At 46.3% G+C, this 25,020-nt stretch overlaps 1 protein-coding gene across 4 annotated transcripts in view; it reads left to right on the top strand.

The window, feature by feature from the left end:
• Positions 1 to 25,020, top strand: part of LOC142564035 (glutamate [NMDA] receptor subunit 1-like) — a 142,122-nt gene that overhangs the window by 85,790 nt on the left and 31,312 nt on the right. For 3 of the 4 annotated variants that reach the window (XR_012824470.1, XM_075674853.1, XM_075674850.1), the window contains exons 3-13: positions 3,489 to 3,738; positions 8,952 to 9,080; positions 11,498 to 11,674; positions 13,072 to 13,172; positions 14,296 to 14,408; positions 14,899 to 15,073; positions 16,251 to 16,395; positions 17,524 to 17,731; positions 22,147 to 22,271; positions 23,666 to 23,830; positions 24,730 to 24,964. Coding sequence is in view for 3 of the 4 variants with exons in the window: in XM_075674853.1 (XP_075530968.1) it covers positions 3,489 to 3,738; positions 8,952 to 9,080; positions 11,498 to 11,674; positions 13,072 to 13,172; positions 14,296 to 14,408; positions 14,899 to 15,073; positions 16,251 to 16,395; positions 17,524 to 17,731; positions 22,147 to 22,271; positions 23,666 to 23,830; positions 24,730 to 24,964 (1,823 nt within the window). In the remaining variant the exon portion in view is untranslated. The remainder of the gene's footprint in view (positions 1 to 3,488; positions 3,739 to 8,951; positions 9,081 to 11,497; positions 11,675 to 13,071; positions 13,173 to 14,295; positions 14,409 to 14,898; positions 15,074 to 16,250; positions 16,396 to 17,523; positions 17,732 to 22,146; positions 22,272 to 23,665; positions 23,831 to 24,729; positions 24,965 to 25,020) is intronic. The other variant, XM_075674851.1, reaches the window with a different exon arrangement.

Consider the following 25,020-nt stretch of genomic DNA (forward strand, 5'->3'; position numbering starts at 1 on the left):
CCGCAGTGGGGCACTGCGGATTAGTTCTGGCCACCTGAGGCTATTTAACGTGCACCTAAAGCTATGTGCACGAGCGTTCTCGCATTTCGTGCCCATCTAAATGCGGCCGCCGCCGGGATCGAACTCAAGACCTCCAGCTCAGCGGCGCAACGTCACAAACACTCAGCCAGCGTATTTACTCCCTTTCCTATAGTCAGCTGCGGTCACGCGCCTAGTGGTTTCGTCTCCTTGCGGCAGAGGCTTGAGTTAGCAGACAGCTTTAGTTTAACGTTTGCAACCGAACGTAAAAGCATTACGCACGTAAAGAAATAGCGTCGTCCTCACTGCGCATGCTCGGAGCGTTATTGGGTTTCTGCGGTTTACGTGCACTATGATAACGTACGTTATTTGGCGCGCTTAACGTCCGCAATGTTTACGGACGCTAAGAAGTAGCGTTGTCGAACATGGCGGCATCCATGGCTCTCGCTTCAGCGCGAATTCTCGTGATGGCTACGCTGTCACTCGCCTTGATAACCAGTAACCATTGTTGTGAACTTCCGCTTCCTCTAAACTCACCTGAAAGGTTAGTTACGAGTGCATAGCACGTCCATTTTCTGAGATCGTTCGGCGATTCTGGCACTCGTACGCCTAACGAGACGCGTCCACATAGCAACAGCAGCATGCTTGCTAATGGACCGTCTTGGCTTGGATACGTTTGGCACGAGGCACCAGAAGGCGCCCTGTTTTATAACGTTCTCTTTATGTTTGCGTTTTCGTAAGTTAAACTAAATAACTTGAAAGGACACGTGCCGTAACGTCCCGCAAAGGTGCTTGCGTTTAACGTACGTAAGGCGACAGACACTATTCTAAAACTGTCTAGTCAAGAATAGTAATCACTTTCATTGTGCCGTTTAGCGTTCCCGAACCTGAGCTACAGTTGTGAGGTACGCCCTAGTGGAGGACTCCGGGTTCATTTCTTTACCACTTTAACGTGCACCCAAAGCCCAGTTGCATTCCACCCCCGTCGGAATCGGGGTCCCTCCGACCGAGAATTAAATCTGCAACCTTAATTCAGCACCGGAACGCAATAACCCCTTAGCAATTAGGCAGAGTAGAGGAGAGGTGTGGGCGTGATGGTACATCTTTGAACGACGAAAAAAAACACCCTATGCACGCAGAAACGGAGACAGGCGCAGAAACGACGCCAAGGCGCTGTGTTGTAATCTCCGCCTCTGTCCTCCCCCGCTTCCCAATTTGCGCAGTACGTCGTTTGTCGTTCGTTTGAAAGCTTAGTATGGGTATACACGGTGTGCCTGTTGCGGGGGAGGAAGGGGGGGGGCTCTAATTTGGAGTTAATTTGGAAACTACTCTGCAACAGTGCTAGCGCAGCGACATGCAAAGGTACACTGTCGGCGACTGACTGAGATGGAGACGAGCGAAAACGATGGACTCGCAGGTGACGCTAAAACTGGGGCGCAATTTCGCAACTATTATTAGATTTAGTTATTGAGCTATACGAGTTATTGGATCCCACCGTCAAGAGGAAACCCGCAACCTTTTGCACCGATGCGAGTCAGTGCCGGTAAAACCACGCGGCAGCTTTAGAGAGCCGTGGAGAATGAAACTAATGCTACACGTATACGCATTAAGAATTCTGCTGTAAGCTCCAGTCTTTATCGCAATAAAAAAGAACTAATGCTAGAACGTAAAGCATGTATAGCATACCTGACTAACTCAAGCAGACTAGGGTACTATTTATCACCGCAGCGTTTCAAAAGGAATGCCAATAAATCATCATCATCATCACCATCATCATCGCAGATTGGAACAATCAAGTTCGTTGCTTATATGCCTGCCCCACGTGCGCTGCCCGCAGTGTTGAGGAGGACTTAAATAAATTAATTCGCATTTGAAGTCGTTTTAGGTCCTCAATGGCTGTTCAGAGGAAAGCTTTACACGTGCGACATGACACGTGACTTAAGCTGAGAGACGTTCTTAGACCATGACAATGTCCGTGACCTCGATTGCTCGCCGTTTAAGTGCTTATGCTATTCCTGCGAAGTACAGGGCTTCAATAGGACTCTGTAAATAACTTGTGTTAGCGCATGTAGCGAGCGTGCGTGTGTTTATTATGCGTGCAATTTATTTTTGTTTGTTTTTTGTCTCGCCGCCTTTCTTTCATCGCTCACCATTTCATCTCGACTAACGTGCAAGACCTATCGAATAGGCTACACTATGGTTAATATTTCTCACTCTTCCTAGAACTGTGATAGCACCTGTTATGGAAAAAAAAATTCTAAACGGATGTGTATTGTATGCGTAGTGTTTGCGACCGTTATGATGTGTCGTTTTATAATATGTTATGTGTATTATGACACGTTATGTATCTGTACTGCGTCTGTAGCTGTGACAGTTATGAAGTGCCATTTCATTATGTGTTTCGTTATCTTGGTGAAACTGTGCGATGCATTTCCGTGTGACCCGTGTGAGAAAAGAGTAACCGGTATTAACTGTTGGAGCCAACATTTCCGTAATTATGTCAATAAAAGAAAGGCGCGTAAACCGAGGGACACATTAAACGAGGAAGGCAGGACATGTGCGCCGACTACGGCCGCGCTAAGTGCCTCGCGTGTTACGTACCGTGTTACACTGTTCTAACAAGACACATAAAGTTCACGGGAAGATAAAGAGTTCGAATGATTTTTAGTGTTCGAACAAAGGATATCCAGGGGACATTTTCATAAGAGGTCTTGTGTTCGTCCCGACGTAGACGAGTCCCTTTGTCGAAAGGTTGGCTCCAGGAACAACTCTTGTTTGAGCACTGTTGATGATTTCTCTATCCTCTGGCTCAAGAGTCTAAACGGAAGCAGACATGTCGTAGTGCGTGAGCGCTGTTCAAAGCATGCGCCATTTGAATAAGGGAATTCACCTGCATAAGTAACAAGCCCGTCACATTCCAGGCGCGTGAGGTAAGCGTTGTGGACCACACAATGTAATCTCGGATGTTTGTGATACGTAGGTAGTCCCGTACGTTTATGAACGAGGTGACGGGCCTATGAGCTAATCTGCAGACGGAACCTAAACTGAACTTTGTGTTTAGACCTACCATCCGTTGAGTACGCGAAGGATCGGTAGATGAGAACCAGAAAGTCTACACGTCATTGGGTTAGCAGCATGGACAGATGTCATGAGAACTCTTGTGTAGTCGTTTTTTTTGTTGTATTGGTATTATGTTTATTAGTTTCCCTCTGATATCTTTTTCGTTTGTTTCATTTTTTAATTTCAAAGCTATTGCTTTCGTTCGCTTGTTCTGCATAACATTAGACAAATGAAGTAGCCGAGGTGCTCCGTGCCTCAATATATCCCTCCACAACCACCCATGTAGAACAGAAAACAACAGAACAGAGGCTATTACCGTCGCTGCCTGTCGACTACTGTCTTTTTGAGTGGCACAAATAATGCATATGCCAAACCTAGGCCAGTCATACTGTTCTGCATTGTGTCTACAGCAGCTCTACAGCTACGGCGGGGGTATCCCCGCCTACCGCGGGGGCACTCTTGCGGCGGCGGCAGCAGGCGCAGCCCATCTTCCACATTGGCGCCGTGGTGAACCCTCCGGACAGCACCAGCTACTTCGCACAAGCTATAGAGGACGCCGTTGGAGAACACGGCATCACGCTCTACGCACAGACGGTCCACATGAACTCAAACCCCATACGCATAGCACAGAGCGTCTGCGAAAACCTCATCTCCGCACAGGTAAGTACTCGCGCCAGAACGAGGCTTTCTCCGCACAGACTGCTGTCGTTAAGGCTCCTACACACCAGCATGCCAACACGACACCAATTTCGGTCTGCCGACTGTCGGTGACACCGCTTTTCCCTCTTGTCGGCATCTCTGTCACACTGTGCCGACGCCCACAGTATGCCGACGGTCGCTGAACAGAGGAAGGTGCAGGGAGCGTACGAAAACCTCGTGCGGGAATTAGCTCTCGAAGACGCTGAATCCTACAGACGCTGGATACGAATAGACGCAGCCGCGTTTGATGACCTTCCACGCAAGGTCATCCCGCTCGCCACTTGCGTTGGCGGCGTTGTCGTCCTAGTGTGACAGAGTGCTTCTCAGAGACACAGTATGCCGACTAGTCGGCCGATGGTCGGCGTCGGTGTCGTGTTGGCCTGGTGTGAATGAGCCTCAGTAAACAGCTTTCAAGCGAGCTTTCGAGACCTAGTGTTCCTTGAACGCACCGGAGTAACAAAGAAAGGATTACTGCGCCTATTGTTTGCCTTTCTCCGAGACACTGAGTTGGTCAACCGCTTGGTTACACCTTGGTATGGCGCGCCTTTCGCATTGACCTGTCGGTTCTCCGAGCTCGGGCCCGTGGGCAGGAGGAGGTGAAAGAAGAGGAAGTCGGGGCACCATCTTGCTCGGCGCATGGCTGTGTCTCTCATGACTGTGAGAATAAAGTAGCGAATGTTTTTTAGCTGCTCCCAGTAGTCCATGTGCAGTTGCTGGTGACCAGGGCGTGATTCGAACGCGCAACCCTAAGATGTCGGGATATCTACAATAGCCCACAACAATGTTAACACGCATGAGATGCTCGGGTGGAACCATCGCCAAACAAGCATGTCAAGCTAATCCCGCCGTCACCGGCAACAGCTTAGCAAACAGCTGCTTAAGTTAGAGAATGCCTTGTATAGGTTGTGCCTTATTTGGATGAGTCTTGGGAGCGTTGTTGTTGACAGTGTCAAATTCTGCAATGTTGGCGTTTTGAGCCAATCGGAGAGGCTGTAGCAGCTTTAGGACTCGACAATATGCTGAAACTTGACAGTGACGGGAATAGTACTCAGGTGGTAGCCGTCGTCAGTGTACCGCGCGGGACATTCAACACTGTAAGAAGAATTTGCACAGTTTGAGGCTTATTTTGTTTTCGAACAATATTCGCTATCTTGGATTCCTTTTCTTTCTTTTGAGAGTTATGGTTGTGGATTGCTGGGGAGGGGGCGGCTGACCTGAGGCGTAAACCTGAGATTATTATTATTATTATTATTATTATTATTATTATTATTATTATTATTATTATTATTATTATTATTATTATTATTTAGTGACGTCCCCTGTGAAATGGGGCTATGACAAATAGTCACGTAGCCTGGTTGTAGCACTTCGCTAGAGCTATCATCATCAGCAATGGCTCGAGCGTCGTCGTCTTTTTCCACAGCTGGCTCCGTTGCGGCTCGTCATTCCAGCACAGAATTTCGCTTCTGTCGTCGTAATGGGGAGGCCGCGTTTACGGGAGAGTGAGCCATCGCTCAAGGGGCTGTGAGCCATTCATTGTCTTACGTGACGGACTGATTTGAATTCGAAGCAATTCAGTTTCGAAGAATCGCAAGCGGCCATGCAGAGCGGATTCTGTTAACCACGCCACTGAGCAAACTCGAGGCATCGAACGCAAGCATCAACGGCGGACTGTTGGCATACCGTCACTGACGTCATTCTCTCCGTCGCAACCGAACGTGTGTGTAACCTCATTAAGAAACTCAAAGACGTCAATTGTCAATCAAATCCAACCAATCAGACGGTTTTGATTTCACGCCAAACCTTGCTGTCATTACCGGAGCGCTAAAAAATGGGCGGAGCTACTTGCACGCGAGAAAGAAAAAGAACGGAAAAACAGACAGACACCTCACGCGCAAAACAAAATAATAACTGCTCGAAAAACCGCAAAAGAACCACTCCGAAAGCATGGTCACCACGCAAAGCACGCAAAAGCGAAAATGAGCTGAAAGATTGGTACAACAAAAGACTGCTTGCGAAGTTTGACTTGCATGACATAACACTCCGTGTAAGTAACACAGCTTCGCTGTTCGGCGATCTTGACGGAGTGGAAGTGGCGGTGATTTTTTGCCCTTGAACATATACCTTGTACCGCTACCTATGGCTGTAAGAGATGCTGTCGTATCAATATCTTCCCTGCTTTTTTTTTTTCACCAATATGCTAAGCGTCTCTTGTTTATCTCGACTGCAGACCGGTTAGCGCTTATGTTCACTTTAAACCCAAGCGCTTCTGGAAGGCGTACGTTACCTACGGTTCTCGCTGGGAAAATCTATTCGCATTCCATTAGGATGTGCTGAGCGGTCCCCGGATTTTTCGCTGCAGCCTACACATGCCTTATCTAGTTCAGAATATTTGCTCCGGTATGTTTTTGTCCTTGGGCAACCAGCTCGAACCTCAAATAGCAAGGCACTGCCCTTTGTGTTATCATACAGATTTTCCCTTCTAATTTCTTTCTTCTCATTCTTGTAAATCTCCATGGTCCTTTTTGTTTCCATTATTTGTATCCAATTAACTGTCTCAGTTTCTCTCACTTTCTGATGACTCCCGGTTGTCTATTTACAGTTCCAATTACCCTGTACTTGGTTGCCAACTTTCTTGACCCCTTCCTCCTTTCTGTGTCCACGCTTTTCAAGTACAGATACTTGCGCACTTTAGCTGTCCATTTATGTTCATCCACGCCCCTGACTCTTTCTTCAAAACTAACTTTGCTCTGTGCTTCTCTGAAGTCGAAACAGGCCCCACCCATATCACCCTGCACTGCCTGACTTGTGGTTTTACCGTGGGCTCACAAAGCCAATCGGTCAACCTGAGCGCATGGCTTGGTGGCGCCAACTGGTAGCACAGAGCTCAACCCAACACAGAGCTATTATTGTAATACCTAAATGTATTCTGCTTCGCTGCTGGAGTTAGTAATCGGCACTCGGCGTAATCGGGAACACGTTGCCTTTCCTAAATTTTTTTTTCTGACAAGAACAATCGTGCAACACGAAAACGTGTCTACAAGGCATTGTGGTTACATTAGGCGTCTCCAGATGCCACTACCAGCATCCGGTAGCATGGTACTATGTAAAAGGCCAGTGCGTAAACCGGAATACCGGATAGGCTAAAACTCTCTTAGAACGCTGCGCACCGGGTAAATGTGCGTTATAAGCATTACATAGCATGGCAAGAAAGTGGTGAGCGCAGAATTTGCAAGGAAGGAAACACAAGCAAAGACAGGTGACAATGTTTGGGAACAAGATACGTCCCATATGGCATTCCATTTTTTTATTAGACTGAACGCATAAAGGTGGCAATAGTGGTGGCGGTGCAGCAGGTGGGTTTAGCCTGACATGCATGGCCAGCAAGTGTTCAAACTTGTCAACACGAATGTTTCACCTAACGTTCGTCAACTCTGTGTCTAGGAGGAGAGCAAGCAAGTGTACACTTTGTACTAAATGTTCGTGTCTTAGCCTGCTTTACAAACGTCTAAATACAACAGTCCATTGCTTTGCTGTGCATGTTAAGTTTCGTGATACCTAGTTTCGTAGTTATGTTTAGCTATGTAGTTCGGTCGTGCCGTGGAGGAAAACTGATTTTCTCACGTGTGCTCGGATTCTTTTCAGTACTTTATTTGTGTAGCTGTGTATGTCTGCGGACGTTATCCCGGTAAACTCGCCATTCAAATATTATTAATAAAGATGTTTTACTCTCTCACCTGCTTCAACAGTAATTAAAAGGAAACTAACAAAAAGAACGTATTAAAACGATAACAAAAACTGCTCTCTCGTCTGCCCGTCTATGTTGTCCGTTAGTTTTATTAAGCCATTGTCCGTGTCTACGACTTCAACATCACCATCTGTTTTATTTTTTAGCACAGATTAACCAACCAGTCCTTGAGCAACTGTTTTCATACTTCGCTTTTCAGTCTCGTCTTCTTACAAAAACTACTTCAACCGCAGTGTTTGGACTTGGAGTATTGGCTGCGTACTTAAATTCCCGGCAGCATACGCTTCGAAAGTAGCGCGCCCATTCAAAAATCCCTTCAGGCCTCACCAAGTTTGAATGCGCTGTCATACACACTTCTTCAAGACCTTCGACATTGCTCTCTATTTCTCTCCTCCACGTTTTCTTTTTTTTTTTTTGCTTGAACAGCGGAGAACCTTTCGTAAAATAGGAAATAGGGGCTTGTTTAACAGAACCTTCTCTTTTTTATTCTTTCTTGCGAAAGATTTCAATACCCTGGATCGTCGCAAAAACTTCGGTAACGCCTCGAAAGTAGGACGACCAAGATGACCACTTGAGAGCCTTGCCTGTCAACATGTTCGTCCTGTTTTTGAGCGACGGCTGCTGTGTCTCTAAATTAACGTCATATTTAATAATACCCAGCTCAAATGTAAACGTTGAGTACATTAAACAGCCTCCAGCCGACCAGTTTTGGGGTAAATGGAACAGCAATATGCTCAAAATACATATTTTGTTATTACTGTTTTCTGTAAGGCACGTGACATACACTGAATGTTTTTAGTGTAGCAACGCCATGTTACAAGAGAAAACAAAGATGTCGAGTTTTTTTTTTTTACATTTAAGGTAGCCTGTTTCATAACGGAAAGTCTCAACTTCTCTCCTTTGCAACAAGCTTTTATGCAAGCTTGTAAGGCAGGAAACATTAATACTCCACAGTTTTGTATCAGGTCATTTCCGATAAGACCAGGCTGATTAGAAAAAATGCCGTCAAGTCCAATATAGAAATGTTCTCCCGACATTTCGCATCATCTTTATGCATAGCGCGCATTCGCAACAGCCTTAAATTATCGTATTATTCTGCACATAGCCACTTTGTTCAGCTATTGTCGTATTTATTTTTTATTTGGTATTAAAGCAAATGACTCCGTTACACTACTTCACTCTGGGGTCTTATTCTGCATATCTGATAACACTGCGTTGCATTGCATTGGAAAGTAATGAAATAAAACTGGGGGAGGGGGGAATATATAGCCCAAAAAATATCACATAGCAACAAATGCTCGCATTATGTAACGTCGTCGCCGTCTTCGGTCTTCCTGATTTGCCGACCGTCGAAGGCTCCTTTGCAGTGACGTCAGCACAGCTCCACCAATGAGCTCGAGGAGCACGTTGTTTTGCCCATTCACAGGTGTTTGCTGTCGTGATCAGTCACCCAGTGTCCGGCGAACTGTCTCCCGCCGCCGTATCGTACACATGCGGCTTCTACAACGTACCTGTCATCGGCATCAGCTCCAGGCACAGCTCCCTCTCCGACAAAGTGAGTGAGTGAGTGAGTGAGTGAGTGAGTGAGTGAGTGAGTGAGTGAGTGAGTGAGTGAGTGAGTGAGTGAGTGAGTGAGTGAGTGAGTGAGTGAGTGAGTGAGTGAGTGAGTGAGTGAGTGAGTGAGTGAGTCGCTGTGGTCTGTCAAGAAATTGACACCACATCATGTGGATCTGAAAGCCATTGCTTCATTCTGAGTGAAGATTTTTCAATGCAGCACAGTTTAAGCAGACTACCTATAGTTCGCGGCATTTTTGGACAATATATTGAAGGTTAGAAACTGCCTAAGCCATTCAGTAACGATACACGGTAAAACTAGTTCTTGGGCGAGTTGGTCACTTATTGCAGGCGTAACAGCAGCGTCAAAAAACACCCACAAAAGAAAGTAACACTGACAGACAAGGACAATCGCTGCACTCACAACGTTCCTGTTGCTTTCTTTTGTGGATGTTTTTTTGACGTTGCTGTTATGCCTGCAACGAGAGACGGCTAACTATATTATGGAGGGAGGACGGCTCGTCCATTGTGCGTTACTGTTTCTTCATTGAAGCTTTCATATTGACGGCGTCGCTTATAGGGTGATCAAAGACAAACAACGGAGAAGCCCTTCCTGTTCTCCGTTTCTTGACACAGCCCGTATCCTTCGCTGCAATAGACCCAGTTAGTTAGTGGGACAGGCTGCAGAATGTGGGTGGCGAAGATAATTTATTGCGGTTAGCATACTGGTAGTACTTGACGCACTTTCCGTGATCTATCTACCTATCTATCTATCTATCCATCTATCTATCTACCTATCTATCTATCTATCCATCTATCTATCTATCTATCTATCTATCTATCTATCTATCTATCTATCTATCTATCTATCTATCTATCTATCTATCTAGCTATCTATCTATCTATCTATCTAGCTATCTATCGATGTCTCTAGCCATTTTCCCGTCAAATTGGTAGCAGATCGGGCTGCTCTGCTCTAGGAACAAATTTCAAGCACCCCCCCCCCCTTCTCCGCCGCCCAACCGCAGAACCTTTAAATGTGATCTGATGCTCGGCAGAATCGAAACCATGCCACGTGCGGACTAGGCGGCGGCGGCGCCAGATGGCGCAGCGTGTGCAGCGGGAAGCGCGAGAGAGAAGCCCGGCTGCGTTTGGCGTTGGCAATATGTGTGGCTACATTGCTTCAATGTTAATGCTGACGTCGGCAATGCCAACATCGACAATGCTAACGTCGGCATAAATCGTGAGACGGGTCCTGCCGGAAGTTTTTATTGGCAAAAAGAGTGGTTTCACGTAAGGCGGCTCGCTACTAACAGTTCCGGACCAGTAATTTCCTGGTCCCGCATGATCTCGCACAAGAATATTACGTCATATTTTCCCGATTTACTCGCCTTTATGTTTCCCGAATTCAAGACGACAGGTAAACGCAACGAGCGATCGCAGCATAATAATAATAATAATAATAATTGGGGTTTTGCGTGCCAAAACCACTTTCTGATTATGAGGCACGCCGTAGTGGAGGACTCCGGAAATTTTGACCACCTGGGGTTCTTTAACGTGCACCTAAATCTAAGCACACGGGTGTTTTCGCATTTCGCCCCCATCGAAATGCGGCCGCCGTGGCCGGGATGATCGCAGCATAAAACAGCATAAAGTGGTATAAGGTGTTAAAACTTGTTCGACCAATAATAATAGAATCAGTAACGGCCGTATGCAGTATGGATACTGACATGACAATTGCTTTCTGATGGTCTCTAAAAATGTACGCAAAGGCCCATAATCTTCGCTAGAAAGATTACTAGAAAGAACTCTGGCGTTACTGTCTAAGGGAATTGCAAGTGCGGTCGTTCAGCCTGCCTGGAAGTGGCGCGCACTAATCATGTTTGCGTGTCTGATCTACGTCCCTCTAGTTTGAAACTGCTTTCTGACGTTGTAAATTGACGATCTTTAGCAACGCCTCTTCATTACAAGTAAGTTCGTCTACGTGCAATAATTGCAGATGTGCACGAACAACTAATTGCTGTATTTAAGGAAACTATGAAAGTTCGGAAATTTATAACGATAACGTGTGACGACGCCACAAGAACATTTCAAGCTACGAGCGTGAATTGTAGCCATATCCACGTAGTAAACGTCATACCCATGGTGGCTTAGGGATCGCAGCGCCAGAGTTCTTGACCAGTAATTCTGTTAAGAAACTCCAAGGAGAAGCCTCTTCTGAAACACTTGTCGGCAAGGCTTGTTCCACGTGCATCTATCGAGGTCGCTTGCGACTTCGGTTCTTGGCGTCACATTTCCCGAGCTCTAGCGTCAAGCTCTGCATGGACGTTTTTTTTTTTGTTACACCACGTTGCGCGAGGGTTGCGACGACGAGGCGCTGTTTCAAGTCTTGTTGAACTGTTCTTCCCACTGTACCAGAACCTGCACCGGACGTTCCTTCGCACGGTGCCTCCGTACTCTCAGCAGGCCGATGTGTGGGTGGAGCTGCTGCAGTTCCTCAAATACCGCTGCGTGGTCTTCATCCACAGCTCGGACAACGACGGCCGCGCCACGCTGGGACGATTCCAGAACAAAGCCGAACCCCAGGGCATCAAGGTATACGCGAGGAATGGATAGATGAATGGATATTATGGGCGTCGTCTTTGAAGCGGAATGGTGGCGGATGCCACCTAGCTCGTCACCTTTGTCTTTCTTGCGCATCGGTTTTCGGTCTCTAGGAACCACGGTTCGTGTTCAGACACCGTAGATCCTCACTCGTAAACAGCGCCAGAGGTGGCGCAACTTGAGATGTATTATCTTTGATTCGTTTCTATTTAAAACAAAGCATTTTTCCTCTAATAAAACGGACTTTCTAACTATTTGGTTCATGTTCACAAATAAAAACAGAGCACGAAAACAAGGCTGTACAAGAGGGACAACCAGACCTGTGCTGGCAACTGAAATGAACCGCAAAACTTCGAACCGTACAGGTTGCCTTTCTTTGGTTACTATAACTTTAATGGCAGGGAAAGAAACCTCAGTTTTGTCCAGAAAGCGATACCAAAGTATTAGACTACTACAAGTAATGTTCGTAGTTTCATCGGCCGTATAATATGCATTAAAGATTCGCTTACTAATTAAATTAATGAGCGTGACGTCACCCGTGCATAGGCAAACATGAACAGATCTCACTAGACGAATGCAAACACTCGCTGTCATAAGCATTGCGTGATGAAGAGCGCGAGCAGCGGGGATCGAACGCCTCATGCTGCCTCTTCCGTCAACGCTTCTCCAAAACTTGAGATTACGCGCCTTCCAGCACTAGGCATCCGGAAAGACAGCACACATGAAGCCCCCAGCCATCTCCGCTCGCCCAACCTATGCACCCGCTGGAGATTACCTCCAAGATAAGGCGCGGGCCGCCCATGCGCAAAAGCCCTATGAGTAGTATGAGTATGCGCCTATGAGTAGCAAGAGTCCCCGTGTTCCTCTCCGCGGACTTCTCCGGGTCGGGCAAATACGAGAAAGAAATTCTCGCACTACTTGCCGCCATATTTAGAACACAGGGCAGCCAGACTACCACTCAATTTCCGCCAACTGCGCTCTTAAAGAAAAAAAAAGGAAACGTTTTCTGGGAAGGTGGTCCCATTCAGCAGTGCGCGCAGTATTTACACAAAAGTGATGAAATGACCACCACTTTGCCGTGGCGCTCAGTAGACGTAAGGAAATATTTGCATGAGGAACACCCGTCGCTAGCTTGTAATTTCGAGGAAACGCCTGGGCAAGTGAGACCCGGCCTAGACGCAGACAAAGTGTTCCTTTAATTTTGGAAAGTTGCCTTATTTCCCAAGTGAATACGTTATTAGCGTGTACAGAGTGGATAATAAACATCCTCTTCAATACAGCACGTAGTTGACGAATGGGACTTCTTCCTGGCCGTCAATAGAATCTGAATTCGCGCCCAATCTTTTCATGACAATTTGCGTTTTCTTCGCCTCTTTTCGTTGTTACAGCTCGAACGAGTCATCGAATACGAACCAGGCATCACCGACATTACGCAAGAGCTGGAAGAAACCAAGGAAATTCACTGCCGTGTGTTTGTGCTCTACGCAACGTGAGTTGGCTACGCGCCGTAACTTATAACCGATGCGGTAATAGTAGCAGCATCTTGCTTTAATAAAAAGATGGAAGGTAATTCGTGCTGATGACACCATAACTGACCAACTTATCTGTTTGAAACAGTGGAACTGAAGGCCTCAGTATTTAGTAACGACCCTGAAGCCAACAGAAAATGAAGCAAAAGAAAGTATAAGGGAATCTAACTCTTCTTCTTATTGCAATGTAGAAATAATCCTTAATGAAGGATATCTTACGGTAAGCTTCTTATTCTTAATAATAATAAAGCTTTATTAAAATGTAGACGGTGGATCACAAAGTTGAAATAAAGGTGGAAGAAAAAAACAACTTGCCGCTCGTGAGAATGCCAAACCCACTACCACCACCATTCGCAGTTTAGCCCTCATTACGAAATAATTCTGCATTGCATTAAAAAATCTTAATTACCATTATGCTATCTTTGGCTTCATTGTCTGTCGGCTTCATGTAACACTATAGCTGCCGACACCTGAATGGCGGCCTGCATGGGGTCATGGAGACGGGAAAGCAACGAACACAAATGAGGATAAAAGTTACTCCTAAATAACGCACTTGCAATTTTTTTAATATCTTATTTACGTAATACACGCCAGTTCCCGACTAAGTAAAATGTTCGCGTTTGCAGTTTGACTGTGTCTGCGCAGGGTACGTGCGGTGCATCCGCGCAAGCCGTCAATGCCACCAATTCGATACGTGAACGATATCGGCAAAATGACTCGTTGTCCTCATTCAAAAGTGCCCCAATGTCTCGTTGCCTCGTGCGCTTAAACTTCGATCACCAACTGGTCTGTAGCGGATATAATGTGTCTAATATCACACAAAGTTCAGAAAGTGACAGCGGTCTTCAATGGTGCGGCCGGAAGCATGAAGGGAGGATATGATTCGGAGTCAGGAGTGTCATAGGGCAGAAGATATAAACACAACATATTCAGGGACAGTAAACTATCGTTAATCTTTTAACAGCTTCACGAATACAGCAAGGTATACAACCCCATTGCCTGGAAATATATAGTGCGCGATGGTCGGCCCGCAAGGCAGTACACAAATTGATCGCCTTCCCGATATTTCTGTCTGTGTTTCAGTGCAGAAGATGCGACGGGAATATATTCCGAAGTGGCCTTTTTGAACATGACAAGTCCAGGCTATGTCTGGATTGTGTCTGAACAAGCCCTCAGAGCGCCAAATGTGCCCGACGGTAAGTCATCCTCAGTGCTTTACAGTATGCAAAAACCTGCCAACAAGTTGTTATTCAAGGCAGGCGAGGGGGGGGGGGGGTTGCACTGCTTTCAAAACAGTAATGAAGGTACCAGATGACTAATATATCGGCCTCGAAAGAGAGTCATTGAAGACGACGCTGTACCGTATGATTGACAGAGTCACATAAGGCCTCAAGAAAAGCAGCATGAATGACAAACTAACATAAAACACTCACACACAAAAGTCGCATCACCTGAATGTGCTAAATAGAGCTTAGAGATTAGGTCACATAAAGAACTACAAAACGCATATCATATAAATAAATAGGCTAAAACAGGGCATGAATGAACTGCATGAAATTAGCCACAGAAATTAACATAGTAACAAGTTCAGCGAAACAGGCACTGTTAGCTTGCGGTATATGTGTAATGTCTAATACGGCCTTGTGTCAAAAATTTGTTGGCAATGTTCTTTCTATTTTTTCTCAGGTGTGCTGGGGCTAGAACTAGTAAACGCATCCGACGAGAGAGCCCATATACGTGACAGTGTTCAGGTGATAGCCTTAGCCTTGAAAGAACTCCAGAAGGACCCCAACATGACTCAGCCCAACATTAGCTGCAGCATGCTTGGAAACTCCTGGGAGTCCGGACTCAAGCTTGTGAGGTGCGCTTCGAACCATTTCTTTTTCTGTTAGACACTACCGAGCCGCCTTATCGCAACTCTTAGTCACATTATTCGCAATGCTATTGCGCAAAAGATATATGGCATGGAGATAAAGTTTAACCACTCGAGATATATAATAATGAGAAAAGCACTCGCTGCTCTCGGTAATCACTTTAGTCCGATGAGATACAGCTTTCTTGTCATGCAGCATCAGCTCTCCCCCCCAACTTTTTTTAGAACCAATAAACAATATGCAATGAAAAAGTGATAAACCAAAGTAAAATTCAATAATTTGAAAAGCATACGCAGTAGCACAATTCAATTGTCCCAGAAATTCAGATAAAGAAAGCGTTTTTCTTATTACAAAAAACACCATTGCCATAATGGTTACGTTTACCACCAACAGTTTGGCACTACTGATCGGAGCACCAACTAGCCAGCAGTGAAGATCGTCGACACAACTGTAGTGTCAAAACAGCGTTGAAGTATGTAAGGATTCGTCACAGGCATATGTAGTTTTATAACATAAAGTTGGGCCAGACAGAGTGCTAGATTATCAATAGTAACACTGAGAAATCTAACTCACACAAGCAACGTGGCGATAGGTCACCACCCCAATTGAGAAGTCATGTTTTTAAATGATGATGATGATGATGATGATGATATGAGCATACTCTTCGAAAGGAGCTGGTTGCACATACCACGAAGCTGTCTTTTGCCCTTTCCGCCGTATCAAGTTAGTCATCATCATCAAGCAGGGCCTCTCGGTGGCAAATGAAACCATTCTGACTTGTTTTTTTTTTTTGCTATTAAAACAAATAACAAGTCATTTGCCTATTTCTGTGAAAACTGCATAATGCTACGGCCTGTACTTTTCGTAGTATTATTTTTTTTCGTTACATTAGGATCACCGGCATTAAGCGCGCTCACTTTAACGAATTAATGTCATTACTCAGTCATTCCTCATTTTCAACAGCACAGTGCGTTTGATCACGACGAATTGGCTCAATGAGATGAGAATCGATACCGCAGACAACCATTCAAGCTTCAACAACAAATCTGCGTCGCTTGAAAAAGAAACGGCGCACTTCAGAAACTTCAAAGCGATTGGGCTGAACATTGTGTCACACTTAACAAGGGGATTCTCACACCACCCTCTCGGCGCTTTAATCGACAGCTTGCTCAAGAAACAGAAGCTGCTTCGCGGGGAGACAGGACGCGTTCGATTCGACGACAAGGGTGACCGACTCGACAGCGACTACGACATCCTCAACGTGGTGCGTGGAAGCCACGTCCCAGTGGGCCAGTACGTCTTCTCCAAGGTGAGCCTGCGCGCCCATGCTTGCTTGACTGACATAACGAGCAAGGTTGGCACGCTTGAAAGGCACAGTCTCGTCGGGACTGCAGAGGGTGGTGTACTACTGGTAGCTGGCTAAAAGTTGAGAAGATACATGGGGTGCTTACTTTTTGTCTGTTTGTTTGTTTGAAAATATTAGCTATTACAACAAAAATAAAGGGAAATTGCCTGCAATGTACAGCACATTTCCGCTGTCTGAGACAGATTACACGAGGAGGCACTCATGAGAGAGAGAGAGAGAGATGCTGTGTTCTATGAGAAACCACAGATGCTGGCCTGGCTGACGACCTGTCACGCATATTCAAGTGTTGGGCGAGAAATGTGATATACGCATTGACCACACCAAAGCACAAAAGGCCTATATGCATGCGAACACCCACTCACACTATAAAGCTGTTTAAACGTCTCATTAAAGGCCAAGTGCATCGAGATCTTACTTTGGCTAAATTGGCTATAAACGTGTACTGTATCATTGACTGAAGCAATCTCGGCAAAGCTACAGGGCTAGTAATTGTTTAATTTGCTAATCAGCACAATTCAAATAGTGCTTAAGCAGACGACCCGTGCGCCTGGCGGGAAGCGGATATGACGTAAGTGCACCCAGCACGTCGCCTCCGAGATTCTTCAGCGCGCCGCGGGCAACCGCGTGCCGGGCCCAATCTTGGAGTCCACGCCAAGGAACCGCGAGTTCTGAGTCATTAATCACTTCCTGCGAGAGACAATGGCGGCATTTTTTTCTCAGTTTGGGTATCAAAAACGTCTTCTTGTGAGGCGTCGACTCGCATTTCAAATGTAGAACTTCGCACGAATGCCGCCTGTATGCCTACGCTATCTGACGCTATAGCGTTTATGGGCGACCCCAAAATTTCGCTGCGTTATTGGTCTTTAAGGCCCGTAGATCTCTTGCATATTAGGAGCGCCTTCTCGGTGCTCAGTGCACGGGTACTGGTTCTCCAAAGATCAAAATTGTACCGCAGTTACGAGCTCCAATGTGCCAGCATAGTGCAACCTTCAGACAATGTTTATCTGACGAGTAACGAGTCGTGAGTCATGTCGCCGACGCTTGGGCAACACGCTGGCTGATCTGTTCCAGTGGTCCATGAGCATGGAGCTCGAGCTGGAGCTGGAGAAAATGGTCTGGCCCGGGCGGCAGACCGAGACGCCGCTGGGTTACGTGATCCCCAAGCACTTGCGCGTCGCCACCATCGCCGAGAGGCCCTTCGTGTGGGTGAGGCCTGTCGCGGACGAGTCTCAGTGCCTGCCATCCGAGATACTCTGTCCATGGACCAACAGCACAGACGGTGCGTACGCGTCCTCTCCCGCGCATTTGCATATTGTTGCACGTGCGTGATGCCAGAGAGGTAAGCGTCGTTAATGAACCTCTGTACAGGCTGCCAGGACGTCACACATTTCCACAATACTTGCAATGCAGAGCAATCAGTTGAGAAGAGACACACAGGACGGACGCTAACAACTCACAAGTTTGTTCAGAGGGACAAAAACTAATGGGAAAAAGTTGAGGCGAAACCCAACCTTTGGGGGATTTTCATCGATCGTCGTTAATGCAATTAGCGTTCAAGTGGTGGTGCACATACAATTTGGTGACGGAAAGGTCACTATTGAAAGGTCTGGTCGTGCATTAATCACGCCGCGTGAGAGCCGCAGCCGGGCTCACCTTTCGCGCTTCCCTCGGGGGGAGGCTGCGCCATCTAGCGGCGGGCGCCCTAGGTGCCTCCTCATTTCCCGTGGGTGGCCTCCGAGATTGCGCAAGCGGCACGCCGGTGTGTGTGTGTGGGGGGGGGGGGGGTTTAAAGCTGAGCATTAATCCCTCATTGGCAGCCCATGTTCGCGGCCGAGCGGATGCAGCGTCGGCTGCTGTGCTCGGGGGCCTAGGTTCGACACTGACCAGTACGGAAATTTTACGTCCTTCTTTTCATTAGAAAAGCCGGAGTAAAGAGGCTAGAAACACTATACAAATTGGAAAACAGGGGAAGTAGGCTAAGAATTCTGATCACATTAAAACAGCCTGTTCTCCCGTTCTCTCAGCCCAAAGCCAATCAACGTTGCACGCAAGAACAACGGCGACTTGTGGACACATCTTGCGGTGATTATGTGAACAGCTCTGCCCGCCTATAGAAGCGCCGCTCTATCGCGCAGCTCTTCACTTCGAACAAGTAAACGTGCAATACCTCGATGATGTTCAATACGCTGTGCAAGCACCTTTAAGACGTCAGGTAAACGCGACAAAGTCGGTTGTGTCGATAGAAGCTCCGCGCGCTTTAGTTGACCACGCCGCCGGGATACGTCGCTACTAGCGCTGCTATTCGCCTCGACTTCTCGTTGCGGTACCGTTTAGGCGTTTACTGCAGCATGGTCAGGAAACGCTGTGCCATTATTCTGCAGCGCTCGATGTGGTGGGCTCGGCTGCCAGCCGCGCTATATACAAGTGCATTCCGAAGGGAAGTCAGTAGATTGTTGCTATAGGATGGGACGCGTATTACAGTAGGAAAACATCTAGGATTAACGTCGAGTCTTACGCTATGACTTCTCTCGTGATCCACTGCACCAGGTTTGGGAAGTTAAACTCCATCAGTTTGAATTATCACTAGTCGATCCACCTCTGAAGTAAAAAAAGGAAGACGCATCACACTACGGCATTCTTCCTTCGGTGTTTTGAATTTAGTTACAAGGACATACATATTAAATTTATGGTGGCTCCGTAACCTGAATAATAAGCTTCTTGCTAACTGAAACACATAGCTATAAGCTATAACTAACGATTTTTGTATGAAATGTGTGTGTCATAGCTGGTGGCGTCTTGGGTGATGCCGGTTACTCCCGTCTCGCTTAGCGTAAACGATACATATCGAAGATACGTCGGTACAATAGAGCAAAGAAAACAATAATATACCGTAATTTCAATAGGTGTCGAAACGCGCTTAAACATATATCTGTCATGAAGTTCAAACAAGCATAACGCATGCCGCAAAACAAAATTGACCCAGCAAGTAGTCATGGCTTATTCTTTAACGAAAATATAGAGTTGGTGAGCAGGCAGGCATAAGTTCACAGGCTGTTCCATGCTAGCACGTGCAGTGTGTCATTCAATATGTACGATGTAAATGTGGTGATTATAATTAAACTAATGCAGTGAAAACAGCACGTCATTATGGATTACGTTCATATACGTATACAACATGATCAAGTAAGAATAAGCCCAACGCCTGCTCTTAACACCGCTTTCGCGAAACGCCTATGAGAAAGAAAACATGTTATGTTCTGTACACAATGCCGGTGCGACGTAGGACTCCCCAAAAGAGAAACAGCGCGCAATCGGCTCCCCGAAAAAGAAGAAAAAAGAAAGATTTGTGAGTACTGTAACGCTTCAAAGGCCTGGAGGGAATACGAACACAATCAACACGGCAGCGCAACTAAAGAGCCTCGAAGGTGAACAAGGACAAAGGAACAACGACCTGCCACAGCCAATAACGCAATGAATGGCGCGCTGAAGACGGGAAAGAAGAATAGCCCGGCAAATCACTGCCGAGCGCTCTTCTCCCGAGGAAAGGGGGTCCCCATCACTGAAAACCTGTGGCCAGATTGCTCGCAGCTCCTTTTTCATGCGTGTGTGTGTGTGTGGTTTCACCTGTGCCTTTTACCTCTCACGTCGCACGTACATAGCCGCGGGAGTATTGCAGCCAGAGCGCGCTGTCTGCTGCTGCCAAATTAATTCCCTCTTTGTTCACCACCTTCGTACGTTATTAAACGTTTTCTTTGTTTTCGGCTGCAGCTCTTCGATGGAGAAGGCTCGTGCTTCTGCGCGCCGGCAGCCGCGCTCGGCGCTTTGCTTTTAGCTCAGCAGATCACCTTATTGCCGTTGCCACTTTTTATTTACTGACTGCTTCGTGAGCGTCAGTTTTCCTCCTCTTCTTCTTCGTGCTCTGCTTCTTCTTTCGTTGCTTTCTTCCCTATTTTTTGTTATCTTTGATTGTTGAGGTCTTCACTGGGTGCGCGCTGCTTTCAATTTTCTTTTTTTTCTCATTAGCTGGCTGCCGCATGAGTCCTGATGTTAGTGGCAATGTATCTTTGGTGGTTCAAGATAAAGCGCCCCGGGGAAAAAAAGAAAAATGTTTCCTATCCTTTCGAGTCGTAGATAGCAAGTCTGTCAAGACGTTTTTCTCGTAAAAAAAACCGACCCGTGCGTTTTTTTTAATTTCTTTTCTTTTACATTTCGGTAAAATACCGCCGCTTTAATCTATTTCCACCCTTATTACCCTATATCTTTCAACCTTTTTTATCTTCTGCCCGCACGGTGGAACCACTTTCATGCGCTTACGGCGTTCCAAGTTACGGCATTCCTAGGATCTTCCTTACTGATGCAATTTTATCGTTGTAGGGTTTGGCGGTTGTAGGTTCTTGTTTAATGTCATATTGCAAACACGTTACATGCTGTGACTAGTGGACGACAGAATACCGAAGTCAATTTTTGGGGGAATTGTACGTGATTTTACATATTTACTTTTGCACAGAATGCGGTTCTAATGGTTTTCCGATAACTTTCTATTAACGCTGTTATGAAAGGCTTTATAAAGATAATGAAGCAGAATCACCATCTCCTAAAGATACGTGAAGCAGGAACTGAGCATAGACCAAGGCCCGTATTCGCAGGAATCCCTTACCCTAGAAATGTTCGTAAGAGGAAATTTTAACCACTCCTGACGTTGGACATATCATTATCAAAAGTAGCTGGCCAATGGCAAAGAGAACTTACGAAAGAAATCCTTTGTGGATTCGGCCGCGCTTGTATAATAGCACGAACACTTGCAAAATGAAGTCGGCCAGAAGTCTAAAAGAAAGAACAAAAGACGTTCAGGCTTCTTCATGGGGAGCCTCGCTCACAAGCTGTGTTGCAGCCTTGTTCTCAAGTTCTAGTGAACAAGGGTGGCGAACAAGTTCCCGAACCATACGAGAATTCATGAAATTCTGCATTTAGGAACCAAACACTAAAATGCCGTAAAGTTTATTACACCGTCAAGATTCGCGCCTTATTCGCATCGTATATTGCATAACTTCTCACGCCTGACGTAGGCCTCTTTATTTTCAATCGTCGCGATGTCGCCTTTTTGGGATGGCAGTTTTGACGCCAGCTCCACTATGCTTTTACACAGACGTTTCTTTCGCAACCCCCCCCCCCCCCCCCCCGTTAAACAAAATTTTGTCGATTTCTAGGTGCACCGCTTGCGGCTGGGAGTGGCGTTTGCAAATGCTTAGTCCAGCGGTATAGGGATGGCTGGTAGCCCCTCTTGCGACTCCTACGGGTGCGGGGGGACTATTAAGCACCTATTCCGCACCTATCCTCACTATGACGGCTAGCGCCCGTCTCTTTGGACAACATTAAATCGTGTAGACTCAGTACAACTTTCTGAGTCAGATTTACTCGGACAAACGTCGCCGGCGCAAAACAGAAAATGTTTGTGCGCCGGAGCAGTTCACGAAGTGTACAGGGTTAAGTGGCCGTTCACAGTCCCGTGCATCCTCCCGCAGGCTCCCTCTCTCCCTCGTTCCTCTTTCTATTCCCCTTTCCCTTACCCTCACAGCGTAGGGTAGCGAATCGGACGCTCGATCGTCTGGCTTACCTCCCTACATTTCCTCTCGTTTCTCTCTTCCTCCTCCTTTCAGTTGGCCTTACCGTAACCTCTCGCTATATTTTTTTCAGGCACTGCGTATCCCTACTGTTGCGAGGGATACTGCATGGATCTCCTGAGAAGCCTTGCCCGTAAACTCAACTTTACGTATACGTTGTATCAAGTCCAAGATGGGCAGTACGGAACGTTTGACTTCGTAAGTTCGTGTTGAATGTGACGTTTTTGTCGTGGTGTCACCGATCAGTGGCGTCGCCGGGGGGTTGACATTCCTAGCGGGTCCCTCTTCCCCCCCCCAAAAAAAAAACATTGTTTTAGTATGTGGAGTCTCCAGCCCTTCCTTCCCGTTCTCTGCCACAATAAAAATAATACTCTAGCTACGCTACTGCACTCGATCTTTTCAATCACTTGAATACAAAATAGTAATTCGTACATTGAGGTCAATCCGGGTGCTACGTGTCTCGCTACAGTGTTAATACAGTAGTAACACGGTTACTAGTAGTAACCGGAGCTGTGTAACAATGCACATCTAGGACGAACAGTTACGCGCCATGGACCAGTGATATTCGAATGGCCCACTTAGCAAAAGTGATATGAAGTGCAAAAGGGCAAAAGTTTCAGAGATGTAAGAATCCTCTTTCATAGCAGATGATTGCGTGTGTCAGTGTTTTGAGTGCTGCTTACGCAGAGAGAACAGCTACATTAATTTATCGCCCTTTCGTGTCATTGCTTTGACCGGTGCAGCAAATTTGCAGCATACAAGTACGCACTGCATTTGTTATTTATTATTTCGCAGCATTTGAGTTTTCTGTTCTCCTCATTGTGTGTTGGCTCTAAATAGAAAAATACAAAATACAGCTAGATGAAGTGGAGTATCCCAAGTCGTAGATGAGAAACAAAACGTGCCCCCGCCTCGATCTCAAGACTTCCTAACCGTGAGGAGAAACAAGAAATATAGGAAATTAGGACCCCACATTTCGTGTACGCGCAACAGGGCTAATCGTAAAATGTAAAAGATGCAAAATAAGAAGACAGCACAACGGAGACAGAGAACAGTAAGCAGAGCGTCGACTACTATACTGTCTACGCCATCGTATAACTGCGACATTTTAATTTGTTTTGCTCTTTCTTACTTTATTAAGTGCATCTAAGAAAGTGCTGACGCCTCTTGGATGTGCTGGATATTTCACTGCTCCAACATGCGATTAGAAAAAAAGTAATCGAAGGACGCATAAATTCAAGTCATGGCGCCCTTACAGAACGCGCTTACCGAGGCGTTTGCGGCAACAGTTCACAAACTCTGACGCTCACAAACCGAGTCTAACCAGAGCTTCAGCACCAGAACACAAGTTAGGTTCACTTGCAGTTCTGAAAACAAAAAAAGACCACTGGGACAGCATGACTCAATGAAAAGCAGCGTCTGCGTTCCACGTACTGCACTATCGTCACACGCACAATGATCTCGCAAGAACACAACTCTTGAATCGTAGGGTTCCTTTGTTTTACAAGTGAGGCAAACATGCCCACGCTCGAATCAGTGTTTAAAGAAAGATGTGCGACAAAAAAAGAATCATTTTTTGTATTTCTCGCCAGGTAAACGGGTCGACGTACAAACGTTGGTCCGGCATGGTTGGTGATCTGGTGCGCGGGGTCGCTGACATGATCATCGCCCCGCTCACAATCACCCCGGAGAGATCGATGGAGATCGACTTCACCAAACCGTTTAAATACCAAGGCATCACCATCCTGGCAAAGAAGGTAGGTACCATTGCCCCACTGTCTTGGAGAACGTATTCTCGGACGGTCACTTTAGGAGATATCGCTCTCGGTGCGCGCTGATTGGTTGGCTGAGCAAAGGCAGCGTGAGACGATTGGCTAGTTGAGCGAAACCGCTCGAATCATGCAGTGCGCCTTGCACTGCGCCACGCGAAAGTGATAGCACCGCCGAAAGTGATCGTCCGAGAATACGTCCCCGTTTCTATGCGCCTCTACATTTTGAGTCACTTCTACGTGAAATGTCATGCAATGGGTAGTTAGTGACCTTTGGAAAGTACATTTTCTTTTCGTGTTCAAGAGACACTAAAAAGCAGCGCCAAGTCAGTTTACTGTGGCAAAGTATTCTCTCGAGACTCGATTTGTCAGAAAGGCTTTGTTAGCTGGCATGCACAGCTTGACCTTCTGACAAAAATGTCTCACTAATATTCTTATTGTGGTTGTAGGTTTGTGTAGTGCATCACACATCAAATATTTTTCGCCTGTATAGTCATATATGATAAAGTTAGGTTGGTTTGAATTATAATGGTTTTTTTTTCATTAAGAATGAATGACTGATTCTGCACACATACTTGACGTGGGTCACAGTAGTGTCCACCGTGTCATGTAAAGCTCTTGAGTTGGTGTGGTCGAGCTGTCTAAAGCTTACGAGAATAACAATCGCATGCGGAATTATCTAATTCAGTGTTTCTACGCTCCCTCTTAAGTATGCGGCTCGACGAGGTAGATGCTTGATTACCTCGCAGGCCGGTTTACCGGTATTCCCCTCAGTTTAGTGACGTACGACACGGTTAGGTATTGAAGTGCGCATGCCTGAACATGTTGAGATTCCGAACAGAAAAAAAATTACTTTGGGTGGTTGTTTTCTTTCATGGCCTCCACAGCAAGACAAGAGTTCTACGCTAGCGTCATTTCTTCAGCCTTTCCAAAAGACGCTATGGATTCTGGTGATGGTGTCTGTTCACGTAGTCGCGCTAGCGCTGTACCTGCTCGACCGGTTCAGCCCCTTCGGTCGATACAAGCTCCCCAACAGTGATGCGACCGAGGAAGACGCGCTCAACCTTTCCAGCGCCATCTGGTTTGCATGGGGAGTACTGCTCAACAGCGGCATTGCTGAAGGTGCGTATGTTATGCCGTAAATTTTGATTACAAGGACAAGAAGGAGCAACCATAAA

Source organism: Dermacentor variabilis, chromosome 11 (genome assembly GCF_050947875.1).
Source record: "Dermacentor variabilis isolate Ectoservices chromosome 11, ASM5094787v1, whole genome shotgun sequence".
Taxonomy (NCBI): domain Eukaryota; kingdom Metazoa; phylum Arthropoda; class Arachnida; order Ixodida; family Ixodidae; genus Dermacentor; species Dermacentor variabilis.